This window comes from Corvus kubaryi, unplaced genomic scaffold (genome assembly GCF_017639235.1).
Source record: "Corvus kubaryi isolate FWS band 111438036 unplaced genomic scaffold, C.kubaryi_AGA036_p1.0 133, whole genome shotgun sequence".
Lineage (NCBI taxonomy): Eukaryota > Metazoa > Chordata > Aves > Passeriformes > Corvidae > Corvus > Corvus kubaryi.
Genome location: NW_024580667.1, coordinates 2537973 through 2553731, shown reverse-complemented (window position 1 = coordinate 2553731; position 15759 = coordinate 2537973). Strand labels below are relative to the sequence as shown.

The window sequence follows — 15759 nt, the reverse complement described above, 5'->3', positions numbered from 1 at the left end:
TAAAGTCACAAGCATTTAAAGTCACAAGCATTTAAAGTCAGGAAGTTTTTAGCCACAAAGAACTGATTCCATGTTCATCCCCATTCACCAAATGCCTGTTATTAAAACAACACCTAAAATATCAAAAGACTAGTTCCCAAACTAAGATATCCCATCAGAAAATATTTCAGTGAAAGATATGAATTTGCCATTGCAAATATGTTCTGATTCAGGCATAATTCCATAGGAATGTTTATCTTTCTTTAAATTTAGCACAGATTTAAGCCTACCTTTCCAAACTGATCACTGATGTGCAGGTATCAGTGAAACACAGAGAGGCTGAAGTAGTGTCAGCTTTAAGACCCAAACCTGAAATCCCCCTTCTTGCTGCTGGCTGGCAGCGGAAATGGCGCTGAGACCTGCGGGTCTTGCACAACCCGAGTTTCATGTTCATTGTGCACAAATTGCTTTCCCGGGGTGACTAAAATCAAGAAAAAAACAAAACATGAGCGCGGCAGACTTTAACCATTGATGCTGTGGCAGCTTTGTGCTGTGTGTCACAAACGCTCCCCTTGGCAAAGGGGTCCCAGCTCACAAAACGGACCCCTTGGCAAAGGGGTCCCAGCTGGGTTGAAGCTCCTGACAACAAGCAAGGCAAACACAGCCACTGATGAAGAGCCAAAAACGAAACTGCTGAGACCGAGAACCGCAGCTTGCGAACAGCCGGGTGGTGCTAAAACACCCCCTCACCAACACACCTACGACAGCTCCAGGTGCGCTTGTGCTCTCTGTCAAATCCCATTTAGTTATTTACAAAATATAAATATAGAATAAATATGCTATTTATGCAAACATACACCTAATGTACTTTGAAACACAACTTTCCCAGCTCCCAGGCAGGATTCTTCGAGATCCCGGAGCGCACGGGCTGCAGTCCTTGCCCTCCCCCGGGGCTGCGGGACCGATTCCAGCGCCTCGCAGGGCCAAGAGGACTCCGCTGTCTCCGTGCCAGGGCAAAAGCAGCCCAGGCCTGGCTCCCCAGTGCTTCCCAGCAGCGGTGAGGGGTGTCCCGCTTGACGGGGACCGGAGTCCTCCCCGCGGGGGAGATGGATTTCCGGGGAGGATGGGTTTGCGGGAGCCGGGATCCCCCATCCAGCGGCACCAGCAAGGCTCTGGGAAGCGGTCAGTGGGGATGGGCGAGTGCCTGAACCCCGGCACCGCCAGGATGGGCTGTGCCGGGCTCCTCTTTGCGCAGCGCACCAGGCGTTCGGAAAGCGGAAATCCCCGGCCAAGGAGGCGTGGGAGGGAAAAGGGAACGGCCCGAGGCGGGCAGCTGGTGCTCGGCACGGCTCGGCTCAGCTCAGTACGGCTGGTTCGGCACGGCTCGGGCACGATGAAGCCGCGAGGGTGAGTGGTGGCCGCGGGGGAAGGGTCGCTGGTCCCGCTCCGTGGGCGCGGGGGGACACGGCGGCCGCTTCCCGGGAAGGGATGCGCATCCCCCTTGGGGAAAGGCGAGCTTTGCTGCTGCCGCGGGCAGGGAAAGTGCCGACAGGGGCTGGGCTGCTTAACTGGAGTCAGGGGCGGCCCCCGGACCGGCTGCGGAGCAGGTCCCGGCCGCCGGCAGCGCTCCCGGAGCCGCGGGAGCGGGCGGGGACCCGGGGCGGGGGGAGCCGGGTGTTGCCAGAGCCCCCCAAGAGCCCGGGCAGGGGTCCCCTGTCCGTCCGCGGCCATCGAAGGCTCCAGGCAATTAACGAGCCTTTTATGGATATATTCAGCTGAAGGGTTGCGATGGGACGTGACTCACCTGGGCTGCACTGCCCAGGGTAGCGCTGCTTTACAGCAGGTGTTAGGAAAGCTCCGCAGGTGACCTGTTTAGGGCACCTGCTGTAAGGGAAGAGCCGTGTCGCCACAAGGTTAGGGGACAAAGTGGAGCAAAGACCCCGAAGTTGCTATTGCAAGCATCAGGATATCTCCTTGCCTGGCTAGAATGTGTCACATCAGCAACATCCCATGGCTCTGAGATGAGTAGCGATGAAAGAGTTGAGGTGCTGGTAGGAAGAATCATCTCACCCAGCAAGAATGTATATGTAAGGGGAAGTGCAACTTTCTCCTGTTTCACATGGCATTTTAAAAAACTTGCAGAAGAGGAAGGTGTGGGAAAGAATTGAAAAAGTAAAAAGATTAAAATGTTTTTTAAAAATTAAGAAAGCAAGAACCTAAGAAGGTAGTGCAGCTATGCCAGCACTTAATTAAGCTCACTACTAGTGTGATGGACACAGGAGCTGAGTGAAAGTAGTGGGCAAAAAGGAGGTTTCTCTGCCAGCAGAACATTTCTCCCCTTTTCCAATAGAAGCTTGGAATTAAAGCTATTCCAGGGGAACATTGTGGGTTGACATTGCCCCCACAAAACCACAGCTGCAACCTCCTCCAAGTAGGAGGATGAGGTGTCTCTGGACCTGTCCAACCTCGACTGTGGCATCACTTATTAAAATAAGAAATCAAAATCCACTTTGTATAAATACATATGAGAATCAGTTCTGGTTGAAAATCTAAATGTTTGTTGGCATTAGGAAATGCCTACCATGGGAAATTCCCTAGGGAGTCCCATAAAGATCAGTCAGATACTGTTTTTGTTCAATTCAAAAGAGTTGCTATATCCATGGCTTCCAATTTGGGTGGGGAATAATAAAGCAAACACAGACATGGGATTAAGAAAGATTGAGGACTACATGAGTTGAGCTTGCCAAAACAGATGTCTACAAGGCTGGCACAAAAGTGATGACTCCTGCACAGTATAAAAAAATACAGCAGGAATAAAATACAAATCCATGTGTAAAAGCCACTGTCAGAGACAGAACAGAATGTTTAGGTGTGCTTCCTTGGGAGACTTCCTTTGAGACTGGCTGCAGATTTTCTGAAGTAATAGAGCAGAGATTTTCCACTCTGGGCATCCACTTAAACTTTTCAAGCTTCATCTATCATATCATTTCAAAGGACACATAAAAAGAAAATAAAGTGTCTTCTTTATACAAAAAGTAATACAATTCAGACTGGTTCACCCCTAAAGTCTCTTTAGCTCAGTCTCTGGAAATGAGGCTTCAAGCAGAGGTAGACTTTGTGTCAGGAATGTCTTCTGCTTTCTGCATGGGAAGCTGAATATGTTTGGGAAGATGATAATTTTCTTGGGGGTCAGGTGGGAATTAGAGACACTCCGCAGCAGCAGAGGAGCCCCAGATTGTGCCCAGGCAGGAGGTAGGAGTAAAGCTGGGCAGAATCAGAGCTGTGTCTGGGAAGTGATGTATGAATTCCTATGCTTGGCCGGACAAAGGAGCTGAAGCTGTGGAGAAAGGGCAGGAAGCCTGGAAGAGAGGGGATTTTGTAAAGCACAGCAAGGTGAGAAATGGCTGCTGGGGAGTGAACTTAGGTTAGGGCGTGGAGGGAAGAGGGCCAGGCAGGGCAGGCTTGGTTTGGAGGGACGGCAGCTCCCAATGTGGGTGGGAGACCCTGGAGCTCCATCCTGGTGGACACGGCCTGCTGGGAGCAGCTGTCCGCTTTGCCCCAGCCCTGGGCTCAGTGCTGGGCCTGGCTGAGGGCTGAGAACACCAGGGGAAGGGAGCCAGCTGTACCCAGGCAGTGTGGCTTCACAATCCTGCCTGCTTGCCAAAGGCGAGCTGGGTATGCTGGTAACAGGCCAGTGCTCTTGTCACTCCGCCCACCAGCTCAGCTTTGCAACCTATTGCACCTGGGGCAATATCAAGGTGAGCAACTGCAGCCACACAGTTCACATTCCAAAACCTTTCCATCATTCTTTTCTTTCCCTTCCTACAGCAGTCTGGAGGAAGGAGAGCACAATATGTAACTAGATGTGGTGGCTAAAGGCTATTTTAAAGTAACTCATACAGAAGTGCTGTCCATTTATGTCCCTTAAACCCCCATGGGATGAAAGTTAAATCACTTGGCCTTTATAGATGGGTTAAACTGGGTTTTCCTATGGCATCCTTTCCTTTGGGGTAACTCCTGCACAGATTTGCCCCTCCTGAGTAATCAAACACACCAAATTCTTTCCAGCAAAAACCTTTGCACAGCTCTCCACTATCAGCAGGTTTCCTGTTTACACATTTTTACTGAGTGCATAAGCTGGTGGGCAGCATGGTTAGCTGCTATTTGTCCTTTAACCAGATAAAACCATAACTCCTTGAGTTTCAGCAAAAGATTGGAGAACCTGGGTTTTGACCTGTGCAGCCACTGTCCTTCCCAGTGACCCAGATAGGCTCTAGAGCCTGTTTGTCCAGCAAGCCCATTGATTCTTTCACAAGAGAAGACAGGCACAACACCAGCTTCATGCCCTCTGCCCTGATTCCAATATTAGTGCATTTTGCTGCTATTTGTGGCCTTGGCCACCAAACCACTGCTGACTTGTATAAACAGAAGTTTTGCAGCTGTCAAAAATGCAAATACTTAATGGGGCATTACACAGGAGCAGTACCTAATTTACCTACTTCTGCCACTATATTAAAACATTCAATATTGGGTTTATTGCTTATTTAAACAACAGAGATGCAAAGTCACTTGTAACACTTGTTTGCTTTTCGTCTTAGGTATGGATTTCTGTTACTGCTCCTTCATATCCTGAAAGCTGGTAAGTTCAGAAAAACTCAGTTAAAAATTAAACTGCTCTCCCTTTAATATGTTCGGCCAAACGCACAAAGTAGTTGTAAAATGAACAATACAAACCTCTGTGTGTTTTCTACAAGATACTGAAGAATTCCTCAGTGTGAAATGTTTCTCTGACATGCATCAGGGAAGGAAGAAACAATCAATTTCTATCAGTTTCATTGCAGAGAACAGCAAGGGACCGTATGGATGCTCAGATTGCTTTGCTTGCTTCAGAGACCTCCCTGTGTTCTTATCTCTGTCAACAAAAGGCCTTAGAAGTGGAGTAATAAGAGCTGCTGATAAGCAGATCTAACATGCATGTATACTCAAGGCTAGAATTATGCATCATGGTATCAAGTAGCCAGTATTAGTAATTTTACTACTACTTTTAATAATTTTACTACCGTTCTAAAATATCCCTTGCAGAACAAAGGTAGATTTAAATCACATCACCTGATGATATATAAATGTTTTTAGAGTTCTCGCCTCTGTTATTGCTTAATCACTGAGAAGGACCTCAATAAAGTCACCAAGGAAACTCCCTGGCCCCAATATCATGACAAACTGTACCAGACTGAGTCTCAATAGATGCTGGCTGGCCTGTTTCTGCCCAGTAATGGAGGTGCACCCATTGTGCCAGGGCATTACTTTTACTGCTGTTCCAAGTGGTTTCCCAAAGTCTGAGCCAAGAAATTGTGTTGCAGTTCAAGCCTGTTACTTCCAGTCCCACCGCACAGGGTTTACATGCCTGGTAAACATCCTGCCTTTCTCCCTGCAAGTGCTGTGTCTGCCTCAGTGGTGTTTTTAGACCAGGGTGCCCAACTCAGCTGTGTAGATGAGCTATTTCTGAGTCCAGTGCACCCTCACACCCTCACAAAGACAGGTCCCCCTTTAACATTGTCACCTCCCTCCACACGCTGTTTCCACATTTCCAAACCTTCACTCCTTCGTCTTCCTAAATCATCCACCCACGTAATCCCTTCCCCCAGCTGTAATCTCTCCCATCCAGCCCCATGCCTGGCCCCCTCCTGCCCCCCAGCCTGACACTTACAACACATACACTGCTTTGGTGCCACCAACCAGTTGCACCAGTGAGGTTTTGGCTGCTGGGCTGGAGGTGATGGATCCTCAGCAGGGAGGCTGTGGCCAGAGCTGCCCAGCCCTGTGGGACTCACTGACCTGTGCTGTCTGCATCACTTGTCAGCCACCTCATGCCTTTGCCTTGCTCACCTGCAGCTGAGGATGCCTTTCTCATGTCTAGAAGGCAGGAAATGTGTTCTGAAAGCCACATACGATCCTGACTTTAGGTCAAGTGACCCTCAAGATGTAAATGTCTAATGAATGTGTCACTGGAGGTATCTGGGCAGGCTGATTTGTCAGCTGAGTGTGTTTGTTGAGAGGGTGCCACCAACAGTAGCAGTAAAATGTGGTTGCTTTGTCATGCCAGCTTTGAGAAACACTGCTTCTACTCCCCTTCTTAATTATGCGGGTCTCAAAATAATGGCAGCACTCTTTCTTATCAATGTTTCCACTTGTGATTTAAGTGGAGTTATTTGGCATTTTTCTTAATTAAAAAAAAAAAAAAGAAGTGATTATTAAAGCATGCGTCTGCAGTCAGTGAGCAAAGTGAAATGTGGGTATCCATGGGGCTGGGAATGATTAAGATTGGTTGGCCTTCAGGGAAAAGGTCCCTTTGGACAATGCACAGACAAATGGACATGAAGAGAATTAGCCACTGGCAATTTGGGGGGTAGGAATGACTATGAAGCGAGCACACTCACCCACCTGCTATAAAACTAGTACTAGAGTCTATATGTGGTAGAATGTACTTGAAAATAGTTACTTTTTCCCCCACATAACCTCCCTTTTTTCTCTCTCTCTTTTAATCTTGTAGTTACTGCACTAGAGAAGAAGAACATCATCAGTAAACTTGGAGACAATGCCACACTAAGTTGCATTTATAATGAAAGAGACTTGCAATTAAAAAATCTACGAGTATATTGGCAATTAGCTGATGATGATCAAGGAAAGTGTTCAGTTGTACATGCACTGATCTCTGGCCAAGACAATAACAGTAATCAGTGCATTCACTTTAAAGACAGGACTCAATTATTCTGGGATAGGTTGGAAAATAGTGATTTTTCTCTGCTATTACTAAATGTCAGCCAGAGAGATGAACATACATACAAATGTGTGGTACAGGAGAAAACTGAATATACCCAAGTGATTCACCAGGCAGAAGTGGTTCTCAGTTTAGCAGGTAAGAACTTGTGTCATTTTGCCCAAATTCTCATTTCCGCTTTTCAAATTCACGCTATTTCAATGTCATATTTAAGCACACCTTTAACTTTGAAACAGACTTCTGCCCTTTCCTGAGATGAAGTCTGCTTAATTTAAATGTTACAGACAGAAAATGTAAACATTGGAGAATACATGTAACAAGTGTTTACTCAGTGTCTGTTTCTTTTCTTCTTGTTTTTCATGGATATGAGGGCTCTTGCATGTGACTGGGTGACAGCAGCTTAAGTTGGTCCTTTCTTCCTTTGGGTTTGGCTTTAAGCTTCTGCCCTCCCAGTGATCCTCTCAGCTCTCTGGCATACAGACCAAATCTGCAGGTGTTTCCCTTTCAAGTCATAAGGGTGTTGAGAAATCCAGCAATTCTCCTTCAGAAGCCATGTCAAAATTTTGTCTTGTCAGTATGTTTCAAAATGTCAACAGCTATTTCTTTTTTTTCCTACTCTGCAGCGAGTTACAGCCAACCAATACTCAGTGGACCAATAAGAAACAGTAGCAGCACTGGAGAGGAGGTGACCTTCAGCTGCAAGTCTGGCAACGGATACCCAAAGCCCAAAGTTTACTGGATCAATAAAGTGAACAACAGTCGCCTGAATCCATCAGAACTACAGATCACGCCCCACAGCGATGGCACTTTCAGCGTTTTTAGCACACTGAGGGTGAAAGCCGCTTCTAACATGCAAATAGAGTGCTCCATAGAAAATGAGATGCTGCAGGAAAATCTATCAGCCAACTGTAAGTCCCTTCATGCGGCCTCACGTTTTCTAGATGGCAGGAACATCAACTAGTGTGTCTCTGTCTGTAGATGTGCACTAGCGAGGACTATGCATTAATTCAGTAGCTCCAAAAAGTGCTGAGAAGATCCCAGGCTTTGTTGCAAGCTCTAGTTATGCCTAGCCATGGACTTGATGTTTAATTCTTCCACATTGAAGTGAATACCCCACCAAGTGTATTGTGACAACAGCACTGAGAAGCTCTTGTGTCTGAGGCAGTCTCTGGGCTTTACCCTTTAGTTCCTCAGGAACATGATGGTTTGGGGAATCAGGTTGTTTTTTAGGGGCTACCATAGAGCAGATCCATGATTTCTGACCCCCTACCCAATGGCCTTGCAACACTCAGATTTGCTTTTTACTCTGCCTAGTTTCCAAGTTAAATTTTCAGTCTCCAAAACTCAATTTAATACAGTGCACGACTTAAACTAGGTCTGCAGCAAATGAGCAATACAAGCTCAATAGAACAATGTACCTAATAGCACTAGTATAATATGCTGGTTATTGCTGATGTGATGATTAATAGTAAAAGCAAGTATTTAGTCACTCAACTGTTCACAAAACCAGAAAGTTACTTTTAAAAAAAAAGCTATTAAGACCTTATAGTTACAGTACCACTGCTGCAGTTCATTATTTCCAGAAAGCTGTGTAGAGAATCTGGCTGGAGTGGGAAGGCTGATCTGGAGGTCGCTGTTTGATCTTGTTGCTGTTCCTGGTCCTGCCTCCAGCCACACCTTTCTCTCACAGGTCTCTGCACCCTGGTGCAAATTAAAGGAAAATTAAAGGAAATTAAATTAAAATTTCTTCCCAAATTAAAGGAAAATTAAGTAACCTCATCATTAGTTTCCTAATGGCATTCTGTCATATTGTCTTCTGAGGGAAAAGACCTTCTTATTACTACTTTTTGGGGTTTTTTTCAAAGTCTCACCATCACACTTGAAAGAGTAAGAGATGTGATCTGAAACCTTCAGTTTGCAGCAATGAATGAAGAAGATTCTTCACTAACTTCAGGGAAACAGGTTTTCACCCATCTTTCTGAATACCATCAGATTTACATTACAGATTCTGTATAGATTTATTTTCAACTGAGTCTAGATACAAGCCCAAACATACAGTCTCTCAAAGCTGTAAGGAAAGAAGAAAAAGGAAGAAAGAAGGATGGATGCAATAAGATGACAGGGAAGAGTAAACTGGTATTTAGACATAATTAGTTGGAGATGTGTCTTGCCCAGAAGGAATCACCAGAATCACAGTGATATGAATAGCACAAATCTTTAGTCCTTCCAAATTTCTTTATGCATGCAAAATGTGGTGAAATATTTGCCTGGTATAAAATGTGAAAATTTACACCTTATTACATTCTTTTCTATTTTATTCTAGACACACAGCAGAAGAGAAGCAATGGTTCTGGCACAGACAGTGACGAAAACCTAGAAAAAAAAGGACGAGGTGCTCAAGCAGCTGGCATCATTGCCATTGTCATTCTGATAGGTCTTCTAACTGTTTTAATCTGCTGGCTGTGGAGAAGGAGGTCCTCTAATCTAGTGTCGTACACAGGTAATGAGACACTTCATTTGCATGACCAAATTTTAAGAATTCTTTTTCACTTGCCAAAATACTTAATGTTATCCAACAGGAAGAGAGAAAGTATGACTAAGCTGCCTGCACATGGCAGCAGGAAATCACGCCATGATTAAAAACTTGGGGTGCACTGGGGAGGAAATGTAATGCCCCAGGGTATGTTATACTTTATGGTTTTTTCCTCCTGTGTCTGAGCCTCACAGGAAGTAATTTCTGGATGTGAGAGTAACTCAGAATTTGTGCCTGCTCAGGCCATGGTGTGTCAGCTGTGATCCCTGCAGGCTCTTTCTGGACAGATGGCATGAAACAGGACTGGGGTCAGTAGCTCCCTCAGCTGAGCACAGTTTGAATCAGAAACCAGAGCATAATTCAGTCCTGATAGCTCTAGAGTCACTGGCTGGATGATGAAGGGTCAGGATCCCACTGGGATCAAGCAGAAATGTAGCTTGTCTCACTGTCACATGTGTACTCTTGTGTAGCTGGATTTGCCCATGTGTGACTCTAAAAAGCTCTAAAAGACATCTCGTGAACCAGACTGAGTCTGCCAATGTACCTGAGTACTTGCTCTAAGCCCCTTTGCAGCTGTCCAGGAGTTAATGTCTAAGGGAGCCAGGACAACCACACTTTTCATGGACAAAGACAATCCATGTTTTCAGTCCATGCCCTCTTCCTCAATGCCAGCAAGCCTGGGTACTTCAGAAAAGACCAGGGGAAAGCAGGGTAGTGATCTTGTCCAGGATCTGCAGCAGCTGTTGTAGAAGTCATTTTGTTCCTTCAGAAACAACCCAAGAGTGAGGCAGGACTTTGTCCCAAGATAAGGAGTAAGGCAATCACTTCAATCCCAAAATCTATCCTTCCTGAAATGGTAGCCTGGATTGTAAGCAAATAGAATATTGGACTGCATTTTACAGAACATTTAGCACACTGAACCTTCAGATTTAGTGGATGTTCCTTAATATTAATCTCATTTGTCTGAAGACTGTGGTTATCTATCCTGCATGCTGAAACCCATGCATTTGTTTCAACAGATGTCCAACCAAATGAAGACCAAGGAGGACTCAGCTGTAAGTATTAATAATATATTATTTTATTTGTCTCAAGAGCAACTTAACTTCATAGCTTCAGGACTCAAGTTCAGCACAAGCCTTTAGATTAGACTTGCTGGATGATACAAACTGAAGCATTTTTTGGGCAGTACATCCTAGAAGATCTCGCTTCATGTGTGTGAACCTGAGCCTGTACACACCCAATTTAAAAAAAAAACCCTCTCCTTTCCTAGAAAAAAAAGTGCTGTTCAGACCTTCACAATGTTCATATTTTTATAAGCAAGACTGCAATATTGCAGGCCAGCTGGTTTACTAATTCATTTATTATTTATAGTAGGGGAAAAATAAAAATTGGGTAAAAAAAAGGGAGATTTAGAAAAACAAACTAGCACAGAGGACTTGCAAGAGTACAGAGAGGGTGAAATACCTGCCTATTTTATATCTCATTTGGTAATTTCTACTGGAGAAAACAAGTCAGCAGAAAAGGCAGAAAATACTGTGGTTTCACCAAAACTGTAATAGTTAAAGCATAGTTTGCTGTAGCAGATGCTGTGAATGTACCCAATTCATAGCATCAAGCAGAAGCAAAATGACCCTCAAATTAAAAAATCTTTTCTGGAACTTCTTTGGCAGTCATGGAAACTGGGTTAATTGTCAGTTATTTTCCAGACTGCAGCCAACATTTGTGTTTGCTAAACATCAACAGGCATTGCACTCCCTCCTGCAGAGCATAATCTGTGGAGGAGGATGGATTTTCTCCTTAAAACAGAGACATTTTCTCCTTTTGTTCCTGTGAACTGCACTAACGTAACAAAAGCAGTTAATTTAAGGTCAACTTTTTCTTCTCCAGACTTACTTATACCCTTCTTGATTAGATCCCTGGACTGAGCCCATAAGTAAAAAACCTCTGTGACATAAATAAGAGTAAATATTTATCTTGTATTGAAGGCTGCTGTAGCGTGATTTGTTCACAAAGAACAAAGCAAAGACTTCCACATGCTGTCTTTTCCTTGACATGTCTCCACACCCCTTGTGGAAGAGGATGTGGGACAGCAGCTTTGGTGGCTCACTGATGACAAAAGCTGTCCCACCTCTGAGGGCCATCTTTTGGGCACCCCAATTTAAGGGCAACTTGGACCAATACCAGAGAAATGAGAACGATCCAGGGAATGTGATCTCTGGTGAGAGATTGGTTATGTCTGTTTAGGCTGAGAAGGCCAGGCTGATTGAGGACACAATAACAACTCTGTTCAGAGTGCTTTTATAGAGGATGGGACAAGTTATTTATTGTGCTAACCCAGCTGACACTGCACTTATGGCACAACAGACTTAACAAAGGAGATTTAAGCTAGATGTTAGAAGAATATGTCTGAGGGTAATGGTAGCTGAGCACTGAGGCAGAGAGTTTGTCCAGCTATCAAGTCTCCATCAGTTCAGGTTTTTTGCTTTGTTTTTTCCTAACAGAAAATCTGGCAGAAATTACTTAGAAATAAAGCTGGTACTACTTTGGTACAAAAGATGGGCTCTAGGAGAAATTCTAGCCTTATTCAATCATCATTTGGTATTTTCAAGCCAGTTATATGTGGTAGATGGGGGTAAGGCACTGGGGAGGTGCACCCAGGGGGGTGGTGTGCCACAGCATCTTGCTTTTCAATACTGCTGTAAATGTACTTCTGTTTCTGGCACCTTATGGAGAAGGTCAGATTGTTTCATGGACAGTGAGAATCCTGAATACTGCGAACCAGAATGAGATTACTGAAACTAACTTTGCTGTTAAAAAGGAAAAAAAACGAGTTTGGAAACTGTGAGGAAGGCAGACTGTAAAGAAGAGTAACTCCATCCGGCGGGGGTTAGTCTCTGCAGACACCCATTCCAGTTAGTGGGGCAGGATGCTCTGGTGAGGAGAGAAGCCTGGGGAAGCTGCTTTCCCTTGGCCACAGATGGGCTTTGTGCACCTCATTCTCTGAAATAGTTTAAAATGAACCCAAGGTGACACTGACATCCCTTCCCAAGGGAGGGGGATGTTAACAAGAGACCACTTTTTCCATTTGCACAGAGAGGCACTTCCAGACTGTGGCATGAGGACAGAAAGCCCTCAGTGTCTTGGGTATCCAGGCAGGACTTTGCCCCAGTCAGTTCTCTCTCAGCAGCATGAATATGTCTATTCCATAGCTTTGCAGCTTGTTCCACTGGTTATGTAGGAAAAACAATGCTAGGAATGATTATTTCTGGGGAAGCTTTTTGTCTGTTTTTTTATAAAAAGAAGTTATTTTGTTTTTAGAGCACCTGCCTAAATGGAAGGTCTGCCAACAGTTTGGGCAGCTGGAGATGTGTCAAGAGAAGCATCACTCCCTCAGTGGCAGCATTGTTTGTAATACAAGTGACAGATTTCTGCCAAGAGAGATGGCAAAAAAAAAAAAAAATAAAGCTTCTAGAACACAAGAGACAAGAAAATCTGCTGGATTTTCATTCCAGCAACTGACTGTGTCCACAGAACAGTGGACAGTTGTGTCACCACTCCAGCTCAGCACTTTGAACAGTCCTCTGTGATTGTCAGTGATCTGGGCACCTCTAGCTGGGGAAAGCAGAAAGCCTGACACTCAGCTGCTCTGTGCCAGACCACTGGAAACTGGTGACTGTCCAGTCTCTCATCATCATCCTCGAGGACTTTGTCAGGAGCAGAAGCAGCCGCGTTTCAGGAGCGTGGGAAGTTCTTGCTGTCACCTTACCCTGAGGATGACTGCTACATGTGGAGAAAGGCAGCTAAAAACAAAGAAAGAAAACTGAAGGACTCTGCAAAGTGAGATTTATGACCTTTTCCATGTTTCTTTCTCTTTAGAGAAAAATCCTTCCATTGTCTGTTTTCACCATGTTCATGTTACTGTGTACAGAATCAGGCAGAACACTTTGACCCAGTCCTCCAAAAATGGGAGTTGCTCTAAAGGGGTTAAGTACTGAATGTGTTAACATAAGGGAAGGTGCCTTCTTTAAATGCACTTGATAGCAACATTTTGGTTTTTACCAAATATTCCACCAAAAAGGGGACTTCCACTTTCGACAGGAGCCAGCTGTGAGAAAAAACAGGCTGTGGAAATCTGACCAATTAAAAATAGTGATCTCTGCTGTGTTAATGTCAGGTTACCTGGACTTACCCTTCTCAGGATGGAACAAAAACTGTGGTTGATTCTGCTTGATTCAACTGAATCTTTATTTGAGCACTTTCCCGTGGCTTCTGGGGAAGATTTTAAACTGAAGGTTTTAAACTGAACTTGTGCTTGTGTCTCATCCTTATACTCACCCAACAAAACAAAAAAAAAAGTGCAAATTCTGTCAATGTGTTGTCCATGAATATCCAGAAAGCCAAGAACTGCAGTTTCCTTGTGCCAGTGCATGTGCCTTGCTGTTTCAGCCCCAAGTCAGCCAAACTGACTGGTTGAAAACAGCAAAACAGTAAACTTTGCTGATTATATGAAATTTTGAAGGAGGAGGGATTTTTACTAGCTGTCTTGCCCAGATGTGACTCTGAACCATGCCATAAATCAAGTCCCTCCTGAGGGGAGAGAATTTTCTAAAAGTCCTTGCAAGGAGTTTCAAAGATAAACTGAGACTCTTCCTTGATTTTCAATGCTTCCAGATAGTTGTTTATTAAGTCTTATCAGAGGAACAGAGCCACTAGCACAACCCAGGTACAGCACAGAGCTCAGAAAGCAGGAGTGAAGTCTCTCTATCAAGATTTACACAGCCTTTTAAAGATATTTTAACCAATAGTTACTAAAAACATACATTATTTTCACTTTACTACCAATTATTCAGTAACACGACTAGGAACTGTGGAATTTTCTATCCAGTCATTCCAAACTACTTTTACTGCAGAACATGGAGTAGTAGAAGAAGAAGGAGGTTTGGAGAACTACAACAATCCTCCACTTTTATATTTTTTACTCTTATCTATTTACTACAAAGAGAAGCCCAAAACCTCTAAATTTTTCACCTTGTGACAATCTTACATAGTAGTCTATCACCTAATTCACACCACTCTATTTTCTAGTTATTGTCTGATCGTTGGTAATTTTTTCCAAGGTTGGAGGTAAAAACAGTGTTGTTCAGGGGGGTAAGAACCCTTAAAAACAGGCAGAGAAATCCTCTCGGCACTCTGGGTTCCTACACAGATGGAACTGTTTCCCCATCTTGTCATGGGGGGATGGAGATTATTATTTTAAACTGAGCTCTGGAAAAACTTGACCTCTCCTGCACCAGTGGTAGACTAAAATTAATGATTTTTGTGAATAAGTCATAGCCTTGTTTGTTCTTGCTCTGTGCTTGAGGCACTCCAGTATCAATTCTGAGCTCAGACACTGATTTTTCGTATCAAGATCAGCTTTCAAGTCCCAGCCAAATGAAAATTTTGTTATCCTCACATCATGTGGAACCCAGAACCATTTGGTAAGAGCGTAGCAGTTCTCTCTTGTCAAAGCAATACGGCCCCACGGAGGCTCCCAGCGGAGCAGCTGTGCTTCTCTCATGTCCATGAATCCAGATATTAGATATTTTCTGAGTCCAGATCTAGTCTTCAGTGAACCCTAAAGGGAACTTGCTTGAGGAAAGCTTACAGACACCTCAAAAATGTGAACAACATCTGTGTAGATGTGCAGGGTAACAATTTCCTAGTGGTTCAGTAAAAAGTCCTGCAGCCATTTCCTCCTTATCTGTCACATGAAGTTGTTTTGTGCAGCCTCTGGTGCTGCGGTACCAGACGGAAGCCTTTTCTATAAGGAGTTTCCACTTTTATATTCTGCAACTGTAATGGTTCAGAGATGTAAGAAGTGACCAGGCAGTCACTCTGCAATATGTTATTAAAACTAATCTGGACTGGTTGGAGTTTCTTAACTTCTGGGCTACTTTATGGATACACCTAAATATAAAAGCCTTTTCTTGCAAACTCTGTGCTTTCATTTAGTTTAGGGTTCCAGCTATTCTTGGAGGTAAGTAAATCCTAGATGACAGTTCTTACCATCCAAAGGACTTGGGAATTCTGTAATAAGAGTTTTTGTCATCATGTGCCATGTTTATATCTTAAATAAAATCTATTCATTCTTCTGGATGTGTGAGTAAACCTATTAACACACAGAGACAGATCAATCCAAGCCATTGCCCCCACCCAAAGTGGGTTTTACTTTCAGCCACATCCTTCAGTGTTCCTTTTCAAAGCCCTCAGATAAGGGGAGACAAACACAACACAGAGCTGACCGCCTTTGCTTTATTTTGGTTCACCCAACAAAATCCCTTGAACGACACAACAAACTCCACAAAAGCCACACAGTAGCCTGAAGGCAGCACTAAGCCTGGGCTAATTCATCCATTTCTCACCCAACTTTACAACCCCAAGAAGAGCAAAGGTACAACACACACTCCTGCTTCCAGAACTGAAACCA

General features: G+C 44.2%; 1 protein-coding gene across 2 annotated transcripts; it reads left to right on the top strand.

Annotated features, from left to right (window-relative positions):
- Window positions 1–884: 884 nt before the first annotated feature.
- On the top strand, window positions 885–15428 carry LOC121667512 (ICOS ligand-like). 2 transcript variants are annotated; one of them, XM_042034227.1, is made up of 8 exons: window positions 885–1170; window positions 1204–1386; window positions 4578–4618; window positions 6530–6895; window positions 7381–7665; window positions 9081–9257; window positions 10310–10345; window positions 12609–15428. In XM_042034227.1, coding segments are annotated over exons 1-8 (1158 nt in total). In that variant the 5' UTR covers window positions 885–1102; the 3' UTR covers window positions 12611–15428. The 2 variants fall into 2 exon arrangements, with proteins under 2 accessions (XP_041890161.1, XP_041890153.1); XM_042034219.1 differs by having other exon boundaries at window positions 885–1386.
- The last annotated feature ends 331 nt before the right edge of the window (window positions 15429–15759 follow it).

Excerpts from the sequence above, each read along its gene's own strand:
- LOC121667512 (XM_042034219.1), top strand. The coding sequence starts at position 1,103 with ATGGGTTTGCGGGAGCCGGGATCCCCCATCCAGCGGCACCAGCAAGGC. Across the intron at positions 6,896-7,380 it reads AGTGGTTCTCAGTTTAGCAG|CGAGTTACAGCCAACCAATA; the intron begins GTAAGAACTTGT and ends CCTACTCTGCAG. Across the intron at positions 9,258-10,309 it reads TAATCTAGTGTCGTACACAG|ATGTCCAACCAAATGAAGAC; the intron begins GTAATGAGACAC and ends TTGTTTCAACAG.